Here is a 23,020-nt window from a genome sequence, read left to right on the forward strand (position 1 = left end):
TAACAACAAATACATCACTAAGAAATAAGATTGACAAGAATTTTTTTTTTTTTAAAGATTTTTTATTTATTTATTCATGAGAGACACAGAGAGAAAGACAGAGACACAGGCAGAGGGAGAAGCAGGCTCCATGCAGGGAGCCCGATGTGGGACTTGATCCCAGGATCTGGGATCACGCCCTGAGCCAAAGGCAGACGCTCAACCGCTGAGCCACCCAGGCGTCCCGACAAGAATTTTTTTAAACGACTGTACAGAACCATACTTCTTGTTGATTTTAAGGGGCAGTAATGTGTAATGGTTAAGAATTTAGGCTCTGAAAATCAACTGACCTAGAATCTAATCCTCGGCATCACTGGCTCTGTGATTCTGAGAAAGCGACTTAACCTTAATAAGATTTCATTTCTTTATCCAACACATAGGCAGTATTTTAACTTCTTTTTTTATATTTGTCTCTTTTTCATTGTCTTTACATTTCATTGTATTACACTGAATAAATACATTGTATTTACATTTCATTGCCTAACACTGAATTTCTCCTCTCTGCTACCTTTCTTTTATTACAGTTTGCCAATTTTAGATTTTTGTCATTTTCTCTAAAGCCATAGTTTTTTCCCTGCCTCCAGGCTGAAAATCTCATGTTCTTGTCTCAAGACTCCTATGTTCCCCAAGGCTCCCCATCTTCAGAGCTTAAATTATACTGGAGTCTCTCAGGATGTTAGGGAAAGCACATAGCATTTCTTGATTGTACTCAGTGTGTCTACTTCTTGGTAGACCGTCAACTCCTCAGGGCAGACAATAGTTTGCCTTCCTTGCTGTACCCTCTGTACATGACTAGTGCCTGGAACAGAGTAGGTGGACACTCAATAAATACTTTCTGAATAAGTAGATAAGTGTTGATTTTGACAATGATGTACTTCTTTGGCTTTAACAGATTCAATACATTGTTTCTTTTAATCACTTCATAGCAAATTTCCCTACCTCTTATGTCCATTTGGTAACTGCTCTAGAGTCCTATTACTTATTTATCAATCTCATTTGGGACTATCCAAAATGGAGCTGCTAAGAACCTGACTTCGGTGCATATGGATATTCTATCATTTGATAATCAGATCGAAGCAGAATGCCCAAGTGTCCATTCTTTACCGATCTGAAAGAGAAGTGAATGTCTAGTGAGTCACTTCTGCTAGGTCTCAGGCAAAGGTAAAAGGCTGCTAGCGGTCTCCCTCTCCTTTCTTTGCTGTGCTAAGATTTTTAACAAGTCCACTCTCCTTGTTGCACAGCCAGTCAGAGGTCCTGAATGTTGCCTAGTCAAGTGCTGCTCCTTCATTCCATATGAGCCAAATTAAATGTTGATAGACATCATCATCCATTTTTAACCCTATATTATTTCTGCCTTTCTGCTAGCAAGAGGAAGTCTTCCAAATCTGTGCTCCATTTTATGCTGCTCCTTAACCTCTGCACCACCTCTTGGCAAAGCAAGACAAATGGAACAAAGACAAACTAAAGACAAGAGGTTTCTCTCTTTCCTGCTTGTCACTATCCTCACTTCCTTCCATGTAATGGTGTTTCTTTGGTTTCCCTGAACATCCTTACTTACATATCATCATCTCAGAAGATTCTGAGAAGTCAAGCCCAGGATTTTCTCATTTGACTTTCTGATATTATAGTCTACTTTACATTTCTCAGGGAAAAACCTAGCATCAGATTCCCCCACTTTATCATGGTACATTCTTTTAGTGTACTGTTTTTGTATCTTAAGTACATTTTTGTCTTAAAAAATACTTTTCCTAACTTTGAGGAATTAACATCTACTGACTTGCCATGCACAAAGTACATATTACTGGTCATTCTCTGCAGATTCAGAACCATTCTTCAAACTAAAATCAGCCTAAATAATGGAGGCACCTATGCTTGAGTATGGGAAATCTTTCTGCCTTCCTCTCAATTTTGCTGTGAACTTAAAACTGCTCTAAGGAAAAGATAATTACAACGTCTTTTAAAAATCAGCCTAAAGATCAAAGATCATCTATGAAGCTGGACTGTGACACACTCATAAATAGCATCATACAATAATAAAAATTAACAGAATGCTGGCCTATTCACAAACAGAATAAGGGCTATATAAAGTAAGTTTTAAAACTCTTCTGGGATGCCTGAGTGGCTCAGTGGTTGAGCGCCTGCCCTCGGCTCGGGGCGTGATCCTGGAGTCTGGGATCAAGTCCCACATCAGGCTCCCTGCATGGAGCCTGCTTCTCCCTCTGCTTATGTCTCTGCCTCTCTCTCTCTCTCTCTCTCTCTCTGGGTCTCTCCTGAATAAATAAATAAAATATTTTTATAGGGATCCCTGGGTGGCACAGTGGTTTGGCGCCTGCCTTTGGCCCAGGGCGTGATCCTGGTGACCCAGGATCGAATCCCACATCGGGCTCCCGGTGCATGGAGCCTGCTTCTCCCTCTGCCTATGTCTCTGCCTCTCTCTCTCTCTCTGTGACTATCATAAATAAATAAATAAATTTAAAAAAATATTTTTATAAATAAATCTCTTATTTTGATGTGTGTGTGTGTGTATATCTATATATCTATATATCTATATCTATATATCTATATATCTATATATATATATATATATCATGGACTTTTCTGCCCAGTGTATGTACTGCCTTATCTAGGAGTCTTGGTGGGAGATACTGGCAGAAACTGAAAATATCAGACATTCTTCCAGTCTCCCTTGCAGCTAGCATAGGACTTGAGCTTGGCATATTAGACATTCCTATCCTAGACCTTGACTCTAAAGCTGTTAGAGTAAAGAAGCGGGGACTAAGAATACATTCTAGTGCCAGATGCAAGCAGTTAAGACAGTTGCAGCACTAATATCAAGTGCAGAGGGGCAGAACTGGCAGCAATGTGACACTGATGCCTCATTCCCAGGACCCTTGGTGACAGTGGGACAAGCTATGGCATCCAGAGTTCATAGGAAGAGGCAGCAGTACACTTTCCCAACAGGCTCTACAGTGTTATGCTGGATTCTGGGTGCTCCCTAGCCTCTGTTGGTATTGTCCATTTTCCAGCCTTGCTCTGCATTCTTCCTATAAATTTTCTAAGTCAATCATGTCTTTTCTATAAATTTCTGTTTAAGTCAGCTAAAGTCAGTTTCTGTTGCTTGCAGCTAAAAACTCTGATACAGAGCAGCCCGGGTGGCTCAGTGATTTAGCGCTGACTTCAGCCCAGGGCGTGATCCTGGAGATGGAGGATCAAGTCCCATGTCAGGCTCTGTGCATGGAGCCTGCTTCTCCCTCTGCCTCTCTCTGTCTCTCTGTCTCTCATGAATAAATAAATAAAATATTTTAAATAAATAAATAAATAAATAAATAAATAAATAAATAAATAAATAAAAACTCTGATACAATAAGCTAGTAGTTAGCAGGTAGCAAGTATTAATTGAATTCCAGTAAATTAATATTTGATGAAAACCCACTCAGTAGAACATAACTTTTGGTCAGGTTTAATGCAGTACAATTTACAAAATGTAAACTCACCCTTTTTAAGTGAAATGTTTTGATAAATGCTACAGTCATATAACCACTACCATAATCAAGATACAGAATGCTTTCAGGGAGCCAGAGTAGCTCAGTTGGTCAAGCATCTGCCTTCAGCTCAGGTCATGATCCCAGGGTCCTGGGATAGAGCCCTGCATCAGGCTCCTTGCTCAGTGGGGAGTCGTCTTCTTCCTTTCCCTTTACCACTCGTGTTTGTGCGCTCTCTCTCTCTCTCTCTCTCTCTCTCTCAAATAAAGAAATACGCGCACCTGGGTGGCTCAGCAGTTGAGTGTCTGCCTTTGACTCGGGGTGTGATCCCAGAGTCCCGGAAACGAGTCCCACATCGGGCTCCCTGCATGGAGCCTGCTTCTCCCTCTACCTGTATCTCTGCTTCCCTCTGTATGCATCTCTCATGAATTAAAAAAAGAAAAGAAAAACAAATAAATAACAATCTTTAAAAAAAAAAAAAAGATAAGGAATGTTTCTATCACCTAAAAAAGTTGTCTTGTTTCTTTTTGTAGTTAATTCCTTCTCCACATATATAGTTCCTGGTAACCACTGATGTGATTTCTGTCCATATATTTTTGTCTTTCCTGAACGTCATATAAAAGAATTATACTGCTCTTCTCCCGAGTGGCCTGAGGTGACCTCCAGAGATGGTTCACTACTTGCTGGACCCAGAAAACCCTACAAAATCATGCAAATCGAGAGGTTCAAATCTTTAAGATTTGAGGTTCACTTTAAGAACACATGTGAAACTGCCCAGGCCATCAAGGGTATGCATATCCGAAAAGCCACCAAGTATCTGAAAGAGGTCACTTTGCAGAAGCAGTGTGTGCCATTCTGTTGCTACAATGGTGGAGTTGGTAGGTGTGCACAGGCCAAACAGTGGGGCTGGACACAGGGTCAGTGGCCCAAGAAGAGTGCTGAATTTTTACTGCACATGTTTAAAAATGCAGAGTAATGCTGAACTTAAGGGTTTAGATGTAGATTCTCTGGTCATTGAGCACATCCAGGTGAACAAAGCCCCCAAGATGCGATATAGAACCTACAGGGCTCATGGCTGGATTAACCCATACATGAGCTCTCCCTGCCACATTGAGATGATTCTTACTTAAAAAGAGCAGATTGTTCCTAAACCAGAAGAGGAGGTTGCACAGAAGAAAAAGATATCCCAGAAGAAACTGAAGAAACAAACTTATGGCCCGGGAGTAAATTCTGTATAGAATAAATGCAAATAACAATTAAATTAAATAAAAAATTAAAAAGAATTATACTGCATGTAACCCTTTTGTATCTGGCTTCTTTCACTTAGCATAATACATTTTAGATTAACCCATGTTGTTGCATATGTCAATGGTTTGCTCCTTTTTATTGCTGAGTACTGTTCCATTTTATTGATGTATGATAATTTATCTTTTCATCAATTGATGGATATTTGGGTTGTCTCTTACAATACAGTTTTGAAACACAGAATTTATCAAAATAGTTACATTCTAAAAAATAAAAAATAAATAAAAAAATAAAAATAAATAGTTACATTCTACATTCTGGGAGCTAAAATGGTAGAAATCTTAGGGCAATAGAGGAAATAGTGTATTTTCCCTATCATAAAACATTGTATTCTATTTTAAAAACTGATATATACTGAGATACATATATTTTCCTTTCAGTATCCCCTTTTGGTACACTGGTAAAAATAAAGACAATATTATTGATCCCTCCCAACAACACAAGAAAATCATGAGAAAAACTCTTCAGGGAAAAAAATTCAAGAAATATATACATACATTTTTGTTTCTCCTTTGCATAGCAATATCATGTAGTATAATGCAATAAGAAGCAGAATGTTACTTCAGTGCCACCTCCTCTGTTATACCAACTAAGTTCCTAACTCAATAGCAATTCCAAAGCTGTTTCCAGTTTTCAACTTGTGGTAATTCATTCTTCGGGAGAAAATCATTCTCTAAACCTATTTTCATGACTCTCAAGCTTTATAAATATGGCCAAAGGATGTTACAGTCAGTTCGTTTGGCCTCTGAGTATTAAAAGAGGCATACTTAACATACATATTTCAAAATGTTGAAGAAATATTGGTGCAGAAAAAAAACCCCAACAATTCTATGTAAAACAGAATCCTAGCCCCAATTCCACTGATGGTGTTTGGGCCTAAAAGCTGACCTCTGTATCTTCATGGTATCTCCTCTGGTCACACTGGGGGGAAAAAAGGCATCCTTGCCACTACTTAGATTCTAGTATCTATTGTAAGGCTTCTGAGATTTTTCAAAATTATAGATTTGCTTAACTCTATTATTTTGTGGTCGCTTTACAAGCATATTTTCCAAGTACATGGATTCCAGTCAAAGACAGTGATAATTAACTGTAATTAAAAGTTAAAAATATTAAAATTCCCAGGCAATCAGTGTACATATTTATACCTATACTGAGGAAAGTCCATTCAGTTCACTTATAAATAGCTAGTATCACTGAAATAATACTATTCAGGATAAATTATGGAGATTATCCAATATGTATAAGACAGAAGAAACTTAGATACTACAGCATACAATAAACCTCAAAAATGAAACCATAAACTTGGTCACATCAACATTTATTCTTTGTGGCAAAAAATTTTTCCTATTATGTTATAGTTCTACTGTAAAACAAAATATGTATATGGGAAGGAGTCATTGTGATTTATGAAAGCTACCCAGACCTTTAACAAACAAAATAACCTAAAGAATTGAAATTCACCTCCCTATCCTACAAGCTAGCATTTTTTATGTAGTCCCAAACCTAATATTCAAACCCCTTGTTTGCTTTGCTTCTTTAAGGACATGGGGAATTCAAAGGAGCAAAGAAAAGTAGGGACTCAGTAGTAGCCAACAGTAGCAATATTAGAGACAGAAATCTTCAGTTTTATAAGAACAAAATTTCAACCTTCCAACAACCTGAAGGACCCAAAATCCAGAATGATGCTGGGAATGAATAAAGACATCTCCAAGAATTAGCATATCTGAGAACAGGATGAGATCCTGTTTTGTACATACAGCTGAACTTTCCTGTCTTTAAATCTTAATATTTTACCACATTGCTATCTGTCCATCAAAATGAAATGGGACATTTACTTCTTCCTAAAGTTAAAAGCCAGTTTAAGCAAGGTAGGTAAGCTGAAGATGAAAGGTAAATTGAGGCAGTTACTAATACAAAAACATATTCTGAATGCATCCAAAAGTTAAAGGGCCCTGACAAAGGCAGAAATGATTTTATTAAAGATGACAAATTTACAAGTTTAAGTTTGGATTCAATGATTAATTTTGTTAAAAAACAGTCATCTTAATAAAAGAGAAGAATAACTTGATATAAGGCATCATTTTAAAAATATTTCAAGAAGTAAATTCTAAGGGTATTCTCAAACTAGGGCTCTCAGGACATTTAGAAATTAAAAACATCCGTTAAAATGACTATCTGCAAAGGGAATAATGGTGATAATCTATGAGGTATTTTCAATATTTCAAAGAGCCCAATGGAAATTCTACACTGAGTCTTAAGGTTACCTTGTATTCAATTATTTTCATAATATGATCAGAATTTCTCATTGAAATTTATATATGTCCTTCATTAATTAAAATGGGAAAGCTAATTAGTACTAAATATAGTATATTGGTTAAAAATCTTTTAGGAGTGTGCCTGGGAGGCTCAGTCTGTTAAGCATCTGCCTTCCATTCAGGTCATGATCTCAGATTCCTGGGATAGAACCCAAGTTCTATAGGGTTCCTTGCTCAATGGGGAGTCTGCTTCTCCTTCTCCTCCTTTTGTCCCTCTCCCTACTGATGTGTGCACTCTCTCTCTCAAATAAAATCTTTTTAAAAATCTTTTAAAAGCAATCCATGGGAGGAAAAATAATAAAGGAGTTCTATTTAACTGTCAGGTACAGCCTCTAAGTCTAATAACTGTCATAAAACTGGAGGAGAGAAAAACCCATATTTTTAACATTTTTAAATCCCTTCTAAACATCTAAGCAGAGGACCTGATAATCAAGAAATTCGTAAAGGTTTAAATCATATCTAATGCAGTTTAAGAGCAGCTCACGGAGTTAATAATATTTCCCTGAGTCTTCCTGGAAGACAGAAGGATTTGAGAAGTAAAATTAAAATTGTGCATAACCATAATACCCAAAGAAAATCACCATGAAGATTTTGATGTATTACCTTCCGTAACAGACTGAATAAGTGCTCCCCCAAAGACATGGGGTCTAATTCCTGGGACCTCTAAATGTCACCTTCTATAGATAAGGCTCTTTACATATGTGATTAAGATAAATTAAGTTCAGGGGCACCTGGGTGGCTCAGTCAGTTAAGCGTCTGCCTTCAGCTCTGGTCGTGATCCCAGAGTCCTGGGATAGAGCCCTGCATCAGACTCCCCGCTCAGCAGGGAGTCTGATTCTCCCTCTCTCTCTGCCCCTGCTCCTGCTCTCTCACCCAAATAAATAAAATCTTAAAAAAAAAAAAAAGATAAATTATATTCAGGAGATTATTTTGAATTATTCAGTAGGTCCTAAATGTAATCAGAGGTATCCTTACAAAAGAGAGGCGGAGGTGGGGCATCTGGGTGGCACAATGGGTTGAGAGACGGACTCCTAATTTATGCTCAGGTCATGATCTCAGCATCGTGACATTGCTAGAGTGGGGCTCCACGGTCAGTGTGAAGTCTGCTTAAGACTCTCCTTCTCACTGACCCTCCTCCACCATGCTCACATACACATAATCTCAAAATAAATCTTAAAAAAAGAGAGGCAAAGGAAGGTTACACACAGAAGAGGAGAAGGCAATGTGACAAGATTACACTGATGCAGCCATAAGCCAAAGAGTGCCCACAGCCATGAGAAGCTGGAAGAGGCAGGGAATAGATTCTACCCTAGAGCCTCTGGCGGGAGCACAAACATTCCATACATATCATTTATGTAATCAATCTTCTATTTTATATATGTTCATTTTTTTCATTATTATAAATAATGTTCTAAGAAACATCTTGAGGGCAGCCCAGATGGCTCAGTTGTCTAGCGCTGCCTTCACCCCAGGGTGTGATCCTGGAGACCCAGGATCGAATCCCACATCGGGCTCCTTGCATGGAGCCTGCTTCTCCCTCTGCCTGTATCTCTGTCACACTCTCTCTCTCTCATAAATAAATGAATAAAATCTTTTAAAAAATAAAATAAAAATAAAAAACATCTTGATATAAAAATTATTTTCTTGTATTTTTCATCATTACCTTAAGAGAAGGTTCTGGGAGTGAACTTGCCGATCTTCTCAGAAAGACAATACCAGGGACACCTGGGTGGCTTAGTGGTTGAGCATCTGCCTTTGGCTCAGGTCATAATCTCGGGGTCCTGGGATCAAGTTCCGCATCAGGCTCCCTGCAGGAAGCCTGCTTCTCCCTCTGCCTATGTCTCTGCCTCTCTCTCTAGGTCAATCATGAATAAATAAAACTGAGGATTTTTTTTGGTTTTCGCTAGCCTAAAATCATAAAACCCGGCATCTCATTTTAACTTACATTTTCTTGCTTACCAAGGAAGGTGAAGTAAACTTTAGCAAATTGTCACTTCTAATTGTATTGTCCATTTGGGGGCACTATTCTCATTGAGCAATTGGATTCTTTTTTAATGTTTATATAAGGAGTTTTTATTATTATTCCTAAGGATATTAATCTTTTGCCATATTAGCTGCAATTTTTTCTTCTAAATTTTCGCTTGCCTTCCAGCTTTTGTTTTTGATGTATTGACACGAAATTTTTAATTTTCATGTGATAGATACATCTTTTGATCTTTTCCTTTTTGATTTCTTCCATCATCTTTATGCTTAAAAAGTTCTCCGTATGCAAAGATTAAATAAATACTTCTACTTTCTTCTAGTGACTATTCTTACTGCTTAGTTAGAAATTAAGGTTTATCCAAAGTGAGAAATCGTCTAAGTTGGTTTTTTATTTAAATTCGGTCAATATTTCTGGAAGTCAATAAGTCATTCCAACTAAACCAAATGGTGATACATTTAATATGTCCCAGCATCTTTCAATGCAAATAATTCATCAGTAATTTTTTTCTAAGAAACCTGTCTTTATCAATTGGACTTTTCAATATGGTAATAATAGTACACAAAAGGGCCAATAGGTTCCACCACCAAGCAACCGGTATTGGCCTAGAGCCCCAGGTTAAGAAAAACGTTCAGTAGAGAGAAGAAGAGTACCTACATCACCGATCATAGTCCAGGATGGGGAGTACAGCAGCAATGGTGTCTCTTCCCTAGCACTTGGATCCTGGTGGCCTTGACTTTATTCTGTACTTGGCCTAATGCCTATCACATAAAAGATACTCAATAAATATTTTTGGGATGACTGAATGATGTCCATTTCAAGGCCCCTCTCTCTGAAGCATTCTAAGCACTTTAATGAGGCATTTCATTAATAGAATTTAACTTCAAATTTGTTGTAGAGCCACCAAGGGAAAGTCTGTTCAACAAAGCAGAACACTGATTCTATGTATCCCCTAAGACACACTGAGGATAATAAATCAATTAACAGTAAAATCTTCTAATCAAGGAAAGCATCTAGAAACTTTATTACCAGCCAATAAATAGATAAGCAACCCTTCACTGAAAAAGGAGGATAATTTATTTAACTTTTAGGACAACTGTTAGAGTAGATCAAACTGTCTGCATTTAGAAGGCACACCTCTCATATCAAGATAACAAAAACAGAACAGAATAGGCCGTGACAAAGTTTATACAGCAGCTTCAACTAAGTTTCATGCTTTCCAAGTGATTTCTCAATTAAAAGAAAAGTAATTTTGTCATGTAGTCAATACCAACTTTTTCTTAATCTCTAAAATTTTAAAGTCAGACTAGACTATGTATGAGGATCCTTCTGAATTTAAAATTCTTTCACATATATAAGATCACCCATTTAAGTTCCCACAAGCATTAGTGGGAGAATCATGCATATAGACTTGCTTACCAACTTGCCAAATTAAAATTAATTTTATAATTCTTGTCTCTGATTCTTGTGTGTTAGAGCTGATTTTATTTTTGGTGGCAAACACAACTGAAACTATAATAGTAATGACAAGAATAGTTATTTGGTATACAAAAATTTTTACAGCTCCACTATCTGAAAGTAAACATAAATTGTATCTTCACTGCCCAATCAGAATCCGGGAATCAATTTAAATGTATTTTAGAGGTAAGATGTAAAATTGTAGACGCAATTTTTGCTTGGAGGCTGGGGCAATGCAAAGAGAATTGGAGTTCACTGCTTTTCCTCAGATACTTCATTTTTGATAGTTCAGATTTTACTTTAACTCCACCTCTCCCCATCCTTTCTCTTCTGATCTCCTAGGTGCAGATCTTAATGCCCTAGTTCCTCTTCCGCCAAGCGGACTAAATAAGTGTTATTCTATCTGTATCCCTCACCTGCAGCTACGAGCTTCCTTCACTTCAAAGGGTTCTTCCCTCCCTGTTGTTCCCTGATCGATATCATTGCAGAATCACCTAGGCTACTCCTCCCCATTGCTTACTACTTCAAATTGCTCTATTTGATCTTTCCTGTGCTTGTGTGCAATCACCGGCCTCAGAGAGCTCACATGGAAAATGCATGAGCCCTGAATAAGACAACTTTAATTTTATTCAATAGAAACCAAAAGTATAAAACTTAAGCAGCTTTTAATGAAATGCTTATTTCTGGCTCCTGTATTACACTTGGATTTACTCTCTTCGTCTCCATTTACTCCTGGCTTCCTGGAAAGCTTAAATTATCTTTTATTCTCACCTTGCATGTAATCCTTCAGGATAGTCTACATCCACTGTTTTCCATAAGGAAAATATGAAACAGTCCCCTGGATTCTCCTCCATTCTTCCAGAATTTAACACGAAGATTATCTTTAACCAAACAATTCCTTTGGAATTGGAATCCCCCAAAAAATATTTTGAGAAGGGAAAAACCCTTTTTTTAAAATCTCTGTGACCTAAAATCACCAGGTAGAAGGGAGAAGTTGAGAGAAGTTCCTAAGAAAACAGTCGACAGGAGAGAGAAAGGCTCCCAGAGAGCTGTTGAGAACAGAGTTATCCTGAAAATATTCAAACACATCTCTCTTCCTGGAAATGCAAGTAGAACGGGAATCTACACCAGGACCTGTGGGTTGGGTTTGACAGGTGCTTACTTGGTAGCAGCATACTTCTGGGATCCCTGGCTTGAATGGCACTCATCAAAATAGATGAGCACCAATATGACACAATGACAAATGGCGAATTTTTAAAGCAAATATGATGGCTATGTTTATACAATTTCTGAATATTTTAAATGTGGTACCTTAGGTATTTCCCTATTTAGATACAGAACTACTAAAACCCCTTTTCCTGTTATAGAAAAAACACTTTATTACTGAAACACATGCAGAGGTAGAATATAATATTTAGCCTTTGCATATTGCCTTGGTTATAACAGCTACATACTCACTTTATTCTTTTTTTTTTTTTTTTAAGATTTTATTTATTTATTCATGAGACACACACAGAGAGAGAGGCAGAGACATAGGCAGAGGGAGAAGCAGGCCCCTTGCAGGGAGCCCAACCCAGGACTCAATCCTGGGTCTCCAGGATCAGGCCCTGGGCCGAAGGCAGGTGCTAAACCGCTGAGCCACCCAGACTGCCCATACTCCCTTTATTCTTGGAGAGAAGATAGTATAGCATGTTAACTATTCCTCCTGATTTTTAAATATTACTTTTCAGGCTTTTCTTCTCAAATATAATTTCTCAAAACTTCCCATTTTTAAAAAACTGAGTATTCATATAAAAGTATTTTTTAAATATTTTCAGATATCTCTTTGAACATGGAAAGAAATCTCCATTTTCCCAAGATTTTGCCCTTTCTATAGTTGGGAATCCATATACTTACACCATTAGTGTTTTTGGTTCCATTAGCGTTTCCGGGCCCAGGGCCTCTTCCAAACAAAGCAGGCTCTGTCTTCTCTGATGGGGCTTTTGCCCTTGGATAAACCTCTGGCTTTTGTCTGCTACTCCAGAAAGGGTTACCTTGCCTAGCTGCTTATACTACAACATCAATAACTTGAAAACTCTAGGTTGAATTATGTATTACTTTAACTTATATACACTGTATTCACTTAATAGGATTTGCTATAGATTTCCGTAAATTGCTCATTTAAAATACTATTTATAATCAATTTTTTAAAAAACCATCTACTCTGTGACTTAAGATATACCTATAATGTTTCTCTAACTGCTAATGCCTATGCATGATATGTTTAAACACACGCAGCCATTAAAATCTACAGTCCTCTGGGCTTGGTGACAAGATATATGCCTACAAGCAAACATTTTTTTAAGAGCCCACAATGATGCCCTAGAGTACTAAGCAAAAGAACCTACTCGTCTGAAAGTATGTTAGTGCACACAAAAAAAAGGTGTAAAAAGTGCATTTTTGTGTAAAATATCTGAATACAAAATACACTGTTATCACAAAAATGGTACAAATTATAGAATATGATTTAAGATTAGGTTACTGAAAAATATGAAAGCCATCCTATAATGCCCACTATAATTAAGTCTAATAATTGATATTTTAGAGAAGTCATTCTATTTCCAGCCAAATCACTGATCAAGCTGTTCAAATCGCCCAGTTTTACTTGTTATGAAGATCTCTCATCTATTTAGTATTCAGTACTAAGTTTCAGTTATAATTGCAAGGCTATTTGTAGGAACCCAACATTTTTGCTTTGGTTTTGTTTTCAAAGATTGTATTTATTTATTTGAGACAGAAAGAGAGAGCACAAGCAGGGGTGGGAGGGGCAGAAGGAGAAGCAGACTCCCCAAGCTGCTGGGAGCCTGACGCCAGGCTCTATCCCAGGACCCTCAGATCATGACTTGAGCCAAAGGCAGATGTTTAACTGATTGAGCCACCCAGGTGCCCCTGTTTTTGTTTATAATACATCAATACTATGGAGTATAAAATAATGCATAGTGAGAATGCTAACCCTATAGTATTTTTAGAAATCTATTTTTCTAGGCCAAGATAGGATTTTCTCTTAAAAAATTATTAAAGTACATGCTGACCTTTGAATTCCCAATGAGTAACTCAACTGGCACAGGCACCTTTATCCACTGCATTCCAGGCTCTGTCTTCCCACCCATCTAATAAAAAATTGCTGTGAAGAAAATGACCCTACTAGAATGTATCCTTAAATAACCATATGCTAGCTTTTAACACAGTACCCCTATAAGTCATTTCTATTTAACTACACAAACAACATGATTCTACAATTAAAAGTATAACATAATTTGCAGTCATTCTAAATAAATTCTAAATAAATGACAGACACACTGGTATTTCCTTTGTTTTAAATCAGAATTAAATTCAGTGACTTTTTAAAAACTAGCTTCTAGAGGCACTTGGCTGGCTCTACCAGTAGAGCATCTGACTCTAGACCTTGGGGTGGTGAGTTCAAATCCCACATTGGGTGTAGAGCTTCCTTTTTTTTAAGATTTAATTTATTTATTCATGAGACACACAGATAGAGAGGCAGAGACATAGGCAGAGGGAGAAGCAGGCTCCTCGTGGGCAGCCCAGTGCGGGACTTGGTCCTGGACCCTGGGATCACGCTCTGAGCCAGAGGCAGATGCTCAGCCTCTAAGCCACCCAGTCATCCCTAGAGCTTACTTTAAAAAAAAAAAAAAAAAAAACTAGCCTCTAATTTTTTAAAATGAGATGTTATTTTTAAAACATAACTCCAGATGATACAGTCTAACAAAAAAGCATAAATCGATCTCCTAAGAATAAACAGTACTTTATGCTACATATGACTTCTCCAAAATACCCCTTCATCTCAGTCATATTTAAAATACATAAGCTTATTTTTTTCAATTAACCTGAATTAAAAGAGGTTGATAAGACAGATGGTGACCACTGGAAATGTCTTTGAAAACCTTCAGATAAAAAATGTTCTCTCTTAACCAGGATGAAAAAGAAATAACACTAAAATTGACAATCTCATCAGCTTTAGGTATCAGAAAGAGAAGATTCTTCCATTTTACCAACAGAGAAGAAATACTTGTTTCCCATATCTACAATTTCTAAAAACTGACAAAGATCCTTAACTCCATCTCGGGCACAGGAGCCAGATCAGCAAATGAAATCTCCTCTTGTCTGTCAGTACTGGGGGAGTTGAAGTATAATGACTGTACCATTTGTGTCCACGAAGCATATCTTGATAGGGTATCCTGAACTCCTACTGACCAACAAATGGGGTTGACCAAGGTAAAGGCATAATAGGTATCAAACCCATCAAAAGGAAGCAGAGGACAAGAAAAGGCAGGAGGCAAGAAACTCAACTACAAGAGAAATGCCACGTCAAATAGGAAAACCTACATGCAGCTTATAAGTTTAATGCTTCTGCCAGGCTTGTCAAGCTAAATATCTGTACAAAATAAAAACCAACTCCTCTTTTCCTAAGAGGAAACTAACAGAGTACTCTCTTCTAATGGATGGAAGTGGAAAAAAAGTCATCTATTTGAAAGAAAAAGAAGACTAAGGATGGAGCAAAACTTCCTCCTAAAACTAGAGACATGGAATAGAGGCCAAATGAATGCCAGTAAATTGTGGCCAAATAGAAGAAAAAACTTTTAAAAACCCTGTATATCATAATTCCAAAGGTTATTAATAATAATAAAGACTATAGCTGAATAACACTTTAAAAGATACAAAGTGAAGGGTGCCTGGCTGGCTCAGTCAGTAGAGTATGTGACTCTTGATCTCAGGGTTGTACATTTGAGCTTCACACTGGGTATAGAGATTACTTTAAAAAAAAAATTAAAAATAAAGTTTACAAAGTACTTTATTTTCTCATTTCCTCTCTTCATATGATTCTGAGAGGTAGACTGAGCAGATATCACTATCTTTTTCCAATTGATTGTTTTTTAAAAAATGATAAAGTCATAGAAGTAAAGTGACTCATTCAAGGTCACATAGGTAGTGTGAAGCAGAGTCAAGATTGACGTAGTTCTCCTGAGTCCAAAGAGGACACTTCTTCCACTATACCATTATTAAATAAGACTATTCAAATCCACTGAAAGCATTCTAATAAGATTATGCTCAATCTTTTTTTTTTTTTTTTAAAGATTTTATTTATTTATTCATGATAGTCACAGAGAGAGAGAGAGAGAGAGAGAGGCAGAGACACAGGCAGAGGGAGAAGCAGGCTCTATGCAGGGAGCCCGACGCGGGATTCGATCCTGGGTCTCCAGGATCGCGCCCTGGGCCAAAGGCAGGTGCTAAACCGCTGCGCCACCCAGGGATCCCGATTCTGCTCAATCTAACCATGTACTGCCTAGTCATTGGTCCTGCAGCCAATCTCAGAATTACCAATATAGTACCGCTTTCACACTCTAGTAATTTCTAGAAAAACTTCAATAAAGGAAGGATTTCAGAACCAAATACTTCTTACAGAATATAACTTATTCTAACCATTAAAATTGCGCCTAATGAATTCAATTTTACCCTTTCAACATTGATAAACCACTGCTGGTGTTTGTCAAAACTGATAACAAAATATAATGTCTGTTTCCCCATGGCAAATCCTTGCTTGTTTCCTTGCCTATTTCCATAATGTATTGTCATTTATAACCTCTGACAGTTGTGCCACATTTTTTTTTACACTACTTACAAACCCAAGCACAGTAATTTTAAAAGGCTTTGTGCTAGAAACTGGTTTCTTTAAAAAAAAATAATAACCCCCACTTTCTTAGTGCAGATAACTCACAAAAGAGTATTTAGTTTCTAGTGCTATTTTTCAGTATAAAAGAAACTTTTTAAAAAATTTAGGAGTTTATCAAATCTTGTGATCTAATTGTTCCATGAGCCAATAAGTACTACCATTTTAACATTATGACAAGAGAATACTACATAGAAAAAAAAAGCACTGGAGTATCAGCCTACTCCAGACTAACTATATGACCTTAAGTAAGTCAATTTACCTCTCTGGGTCTCAGGTTTGTCCACTAAAAAGAAGAGTGAGTTCAGTAGCTTTCAAACATTTGCTTAACAGAGGTATCTTTTTTCTAGTAATACATTACATGGATTCAATGGTACTAAGGTATCATTTCCATCCCCCTGCCCCCAGCCTAGATATGTAGACACCTGCAGGAACCAGTGCAGCTGGAATATTCCCCACCTAGTTTGCTAAAAGTATGCCCCACTCCCTGCATCTTGGCTTCGGCAGGAGTTTTCCCTGGTGGCTGCAGGTAGCCTCCCACAGTGGACCAGCTTGGATTTTCCTGACACCAAGCAAACTACCTCTGCATTCTCCTGCAAATCCACCCCATTCAACATGCCCTTGTCAGGAGAACATCCAAAGCGGTGCCACATGCCTAGCAGTGTGCAAGCAGCCCTGACAGGGGCCAGCACCACTCCCGCATGATTCCTGCCCTGGACAGAGGGGAAGATAACCACACGCACCAATCCAACTATCCACACCAATCCAATCCAGTGATCTGAGGGCAGACATCTGGCCTGACTACAGGCCCCACTCACCAGTGAAAGCTTTTTAGGAGACAACACAGGGAGAGTACCCTGCAGTTTGGTATGACCACAGCTCTGGCAAACACCTGCTCTAACTTAATTCAAGTAATCAGTAAAGGGATTCACAAAATAAAAGGTGAAGTATGACACCATATACTTAAAACAAGGAGAGGAGAAGAGTAAACATGTAATGCTTTTAGGATGAGTTCAAACTTAAGTGACCATTAACTTAATACAGACTGCTATATGCATGTTCTATATAAACCTAATGGTGACCATAAATCAAAAACTGATGATAGTCAAAAAATAAAAAGAATCCAAATATATCACTAAAGAAACCCAGAAAATCATGAGAACACAGAGCAAGAGAAGATTCATATATGGTATTTAAGAAATAAAAAGAAAAAAGAGACAAAAACAATACATATATATACATATGACATGTATATGTACATATATATATATACACGTGTGTATATATATATATACATACACATATGACCACTACCCTATGTCATACACAAAAAATACCTCAAAGTGGACCAGAGACCTAAATTTTTTTTTTTTTTTTTTTTTTTTTTTTTTTTTTTTCACAGGACAGAACAATAAACACCTTTATTACATGACCGAAGACAGAAGATTTATTTGCCTTTCCGGGCTTTGATTTTCCTCAGATAGAACTCCAGCTCCTTGCCCTCTAGCACATAGCCATCTGCCCGGCCGCACTGGCCTGGTCTCGAAGCGATGCATGCAAGAAGCTTGCCCTGTTGGAACTGCTCCTCCAGAAGACTGCTGATTTTGGCATTCTTTTTCCTTTCATCATACTTCTTCTGGATTTTCTTTGATCGTTTTTTATTTAAAATCTCTTCCTCCTCAGGCGTCAGCTTGGCCCCCTTCTTGCGTCCCAGGGGCAGTGCGTAGTGGGACTCGTACCACTGTCGGTACGGTGTGCTGTCAATGAGCACGATACAGTTCTTCACCAGGGTCTTGGTGCGGACCAGTTCATTGTTGGATGCATTATAGACAACATCGATAATCCTGGTTTTGCGTGTACAACACTCCGAGCCCCAGGAGAAGTTCCCCACGTCTAGCCTCAAGGCTCGGTACTTCTTATTGCCTCCCCGGACTCGTACTGTGTGTATGCGGCGGGGGCCAATCTTAGTGTTGGCCGCGGGGCGTCCCAGCTCATACTTCCGCTTCTTGTGGTAGGGCTTCCTCTTGCCCCCGGTCTTGCGGCGCTTGTGCCAGTTGTCCCGAGAGATGCCCATCGCTCTCGGCGCTGGCTGCGAAAGCCAGAGACCTAAATTTAAGAGCTAACACTACAAAACTTTTAGAAGAAAATACAGAAGTAAATCTTAACCTTAGTTAGTGATTTCCTAGATAAGACACCAAAAGTACAGGCAATAAAAAAGAAGATTGCGAAGTCGGACTGCATTATTTTAAAATCTATTGTGCTTCAAAAGACAGCATCAAAAAGATGAAAAGACAACCTACAGATCAGGAGAAAATATATGTAAACCATCTATCTCATAAAGGACTTATATCCAGAATATATAATGAGCTCTTACAACTCAATAACAAAAAGACAACCCATTTTAAAAATAGGCAAATAATTTGAATAGATATTTCTCAGAAAAAGACATCCAAGTAGCTAATAAGCACATGAAAAGATGTTCAACATCTTTAGTCATTAGGAAAATGCAAATCAAAACCAAAATGAGCCAACAACATCTTTCTAGATAGGTCTCCTGAGGCAAGGGAAATAAAAGCAAAAATAAACTCTTGAGACTACAGCAAAATAAAAGGCTTCTGCACAGCAAAGGAAACAACCGACAAAATTAAAAGACAACCTACTGAATGGGAGAAGAAATTTCAAATGACATATCCAATAAGGGGTTAGTATCCAAAATATATAAAGAACTTCCACAATTCAACACTCAAAAAATAATCTAATTTAAAAATAGACAAAAGGCATGAATAGACATTTCTCCAAAGAAAACACGTAACAGCACATAAAAAAATGCTTAACATCATTTATCATCAGTGAAATATAAATCAAAATCACAAAGATATATCACTTCACATGTGTCAGAATGGTTAAAATCAACTATACAAGAAAGTGTTGATGAAGATGTGGAGAAAAAGGAACCCTCAGGCACTTTTGGTGGGAACACAAACTGGTGTAGCTGCTGTGGAAGACAGTCTGGAGGTTCCTCAAAAAATTAAAAATAGAACTAACCTACAATCCAGTAATTGCACTGAATATTTACCCAAAAAAAACCAAAAACACTAATATGAAGGGATACATGCACCCCATATTTATTGCAGCATTATTTACAATAGCCAAATTATGGAAGCAGCCCAAGTGTCCAACAATTGATGAACAAAGATGTGGTACCTGTATACAATGGAATATTATTCAACCATAAAGAAATTCTGCCACTTGGAGCAACATGGACGGACCCAGAGAGCATAATGCTAAGCAAAGTAAGCCAGTCAAAGAAAGACATACCATATGATTGCACTCTTATGTTGAATTTAAAAAACTAAACAAGTGAACAGAGGCAAAACACACACACACACACAAAATAGACTCTTAACTACAGAGAACAAATGGGTACCAGAAGGGAGGTAGGTGGAGGAATGAGTAAAACAGGCAAAAGGGATTAAGAGTACACTAATCATGATGAGCACTGAGTAATATACAGAATTGTTGAATCACTATATTATACACCTGAAATTACTATAAAACTGTATGTTAACCACTCAAGTTAAAATAAAATTAAAATAGGAAAAAAACCCACAATGATATACTACTTCACACCCACAAAATGGCTATAATCAAAAAGACAATAGTGAGGATTGGCAAAGATGTGAAAATTGGAGCCCTCATGCAGCCACTTCAGAAAACTGGCAATTCCTCGAACATTAAACATCAGGTTACCATATGACCCAGCAATTCCACTCCTAGGTATCTATCCAAGAGAAATAAAAACATATTTCCATACAAAAACTCATATATATGTGTTATATACCTGAAATATAATACTGTATGGCAACTATACTTCAATTAAAAAGAAAAGTGTATAGGACTGTCACAGCACATCAAAAGAAATGAAAATATACATCCACACAAAAATTTGTACATAAATGATAAGAGCTTTATCTATAATAGACAAAAAGCGGAACAACATATATGTCCACTGATGAATAAAAATGTGATGAATCCATACTACAGTAAATTATTTAGCAATAAAAAAGAATGAAGTACTAATATAAGTTACTACTTGGATGATCCCCAAAAATATTATGCTAAGTGAAAGAAATCAGTTACAAAAGGCCATGTATTATATGATACCACTTATTTGAAATGTTAATAATAGGCAAATCTATAGAGATGGAAAGTAGATTAGTGTTTGCCTAGGGCAGAGAATTGGGGAGGAGGGGAGACAGGAAATAGGAGTGATTGCTAACAGGTACAAAGTCTCTTTTTGGGGTGATATAAATGTTCTAAAATTAGATTATGTTGATGATGGCCCAACTCCATAAATATGCTAAAAACTGTTGAATTGTACACTCTAAACAGATGAACTTTATGATATGTAATTTGTAGCTCAAAAAAGCATTATGCTAAATGAAAGAAGCCAGATTCAAAAGATTACATATTCTATGATTCTATTTATAGGACATTGTGGAAAAAGCAAAGCTATTAGGACAGAAATCAGGTTAGCTGATAGACACTCAGAGATTGAGAGGAGACTGACTATAGAGAGGTACCAGGGAACTTTATGGAATGTTGGAAATATTATATATATATATGATGATTATACAAATTGTATGTATTTGTCAAAATTCAAAGAGCTATACAGCTATAAAAGAGTGAATTTTAGGAGCACCTGGGTGGCTCAGTCACTGGAGCACACAAGTCTTGACCTCGGGGTCAGAAGTTCAAGCCCTATATTGGGTGTAGAGTTTACCTTAAAAAGAGTGAATTTTACTCCATAAAAATTATACCCCAATAAACTTGACTTTTAAAAAGCCAAGTTTAGGGATGCCTGGGTGGCTCAGAGGTTGAGCATTTGCCTTTGACTCAGGGCGTGATCCTGGGATCAAGTCCCACATTGGGCTTCCTGCATGGAGCCTGCTTCTCCCTCTGCCGTGTCTCTGTCTCTCACAAAAAAATAAATAAAATCTTAAAAAAAAAAAAAAAAAGCCAAGTTTATATTGTAGGAGATGCAGAAAACGGTATTTGGAAACTTGAGAGAAAAATAATAGTGGAAATGTCTACAATGTATTAGAATTCACTCTAGAGTTCTATAACATATGTGGTGTATGCCTCCTACGGATGGCATCAATATTACATAACACTGCCTATGACAGAATGGTAATGCAGTGGTAACATATATGAGAACTATGCAGAATTTGAGATCAAAATTTAAAAAAAGAAGGGAGGTCTCCCTCCAAAAGACAATGTAATAAAAGTCAACATAAATTAATGAAAGTTATCTGGCCAAATCCACTAACATTTACTCAAGACAAGAGATAATTATCTCAAACTGATACTGAATAACTATCCAAACTATAAGATTAACTCTGGCATTTAAAGTAGTTTGAAGGGTGCCTAGGTGGCTCAGTCAGTTAAGTATCTGCCTTCAGCTCAGGTCATGATCTCAGAGTCCTAGAATCAAGCCTATGGCAGGCTCCCTGCTCAGTGTAGAGCCTGCTTCTGCTTCTCCTGCTCCCTCTGTCCCTCCCCCCACCATGTTTTCTCTCATTCAGTTCAAATAACTAAATAAAATCTTTGAAAAAAAAAAAAAGTCTGAAAAACACTCAAGTGCAGTTAAAGTAAGCAGAATGTATCCTCTAGACTGGGTCATATTTTAAAAGAAATATTAAAATTGTACTATTAACATATATACAATAATCTACATGAAGTGGGGGAAGGGCTAAAGACTTCATCAGCATTTAGAAAATACTAATCAAAGAAGATACAAGAATCCATTTTTCTAGATTGATAATCACTAGGCCTGTACTACGAAAAAAACATGGTTTATATGGCTTTTACACAACCTAGAAGAATACTCCTCAAAAACATTTGCCTTCCAAAACGGCTTTTAAGGGGCACTGGGGTGGCTCAGTTGGTTAAGTGTCTGCCTTCAACTCAGGTCATGATCCTGGAGTTCCAGGATCGAGCCCATGTTGGGCTCCCTGCTCAGGGGTGAGTCAGCTTTTCCCTCTCCCTATGCCCCCCCTTGTTAGTGTTTTCTCTCACTTTCTCTCTCTCAAATATTTTTTAAAAATGGCTTTCAAATTTGTTTTTCGTAAGTCTCTGATTCTGAAGAAGTGCCTACAATAGAAGAAACTAGTATTCACTACCCTACTATCATTAACACAGATTCTAAATTACAAAAGAAAAAAAGAAGGAAAGCTCTTATGATTTATTAGCATGAGTCAATCCCCCATAATCTGATCTGTGTGGAACCAGTAAATAAAGCTATATTTTGTATTCTACAAAACTAAGAGAACACAGACTGAAGTAGTCACAAAGATCTGCCTTGACATCTCTTTCTTTAAAAGGAATATTTGCGTTTGTAGAGAATATCCTTCACAGAAGCAACACACAGAAAAACACTATTGAGCCCTGGACAAATTTCTTGGGAACTGGAGAATGTTTGTGCTAAAAGAGACTGGAAGGGTCTCTTTTTGAGTCTCCTCACTTTGTAGATGAAAGGTTAAATTACCTGCTCAAGGCCTCAAAGTTAATCAGCCAAGAGAGTCAGGCATTTCATACAAGTCTCCTGACTTCCCCAAGTCAATGTTTTCCCCTTTGGACTACACTGTCAGCTTCATCAGAGAGCAATGAGTAGGAACAACAACAAGGTCACAGAGAGTTTGAATCCTAGCTCTCC

General features: G+C 37.5%; 2 protein-coding genes across 7 annotated transcripts in view; both read right to left on the reverse strand.

Annotated features, from left to right (window-relative positions):
- Positions 1-23,020, reverse strand: part of FRMD5 (FERM domain containing 5) — a 311,143-nt gene that overhangs the window by 272,631 nt on the left and 15,492 nt on the right. The window lies entirely within an intron of this gene.
- On the reverse strand, positions 17,712-18,410 carry LOC144303106 (small ribosomal subunit protein eS8). The gene has a single exon (XM_077880877.1). The coding sequence runs from the start codon at positions 18,377-18,379 to the stop codon at positions 17,753-17,755; it is 627 nt and encodes a 208-aa protein (XP_077737003.1). The 5' UTR covers positions 18,380-18,410; the 3' UTR covers positions 17,712-17,752.

This window comes from Canis aureus, chromosome 32 (assembly GCF_053574225.1).
Source record: "Canis aureus isolate CA01 chromosome 32, VMU_Caureus_v.1.0, whole genome shotgun sequence".
NCBI classification, from domain to species: Eukaryota; Metazoa; Chordata; class Mammalia; order Carnivora; family Canidae; genus Canis; species Canis aureus.

Bases quoted from the DNA above. Each gene is read 5' to 3' on its own strand.
- LOC144303106 (XM_077880877.1), bottom strand. From the start codon at position 18,379: ATGGGCATCTCTCGGGACAACTGGCACAAGCGCCGCAAGACCGGGGGC.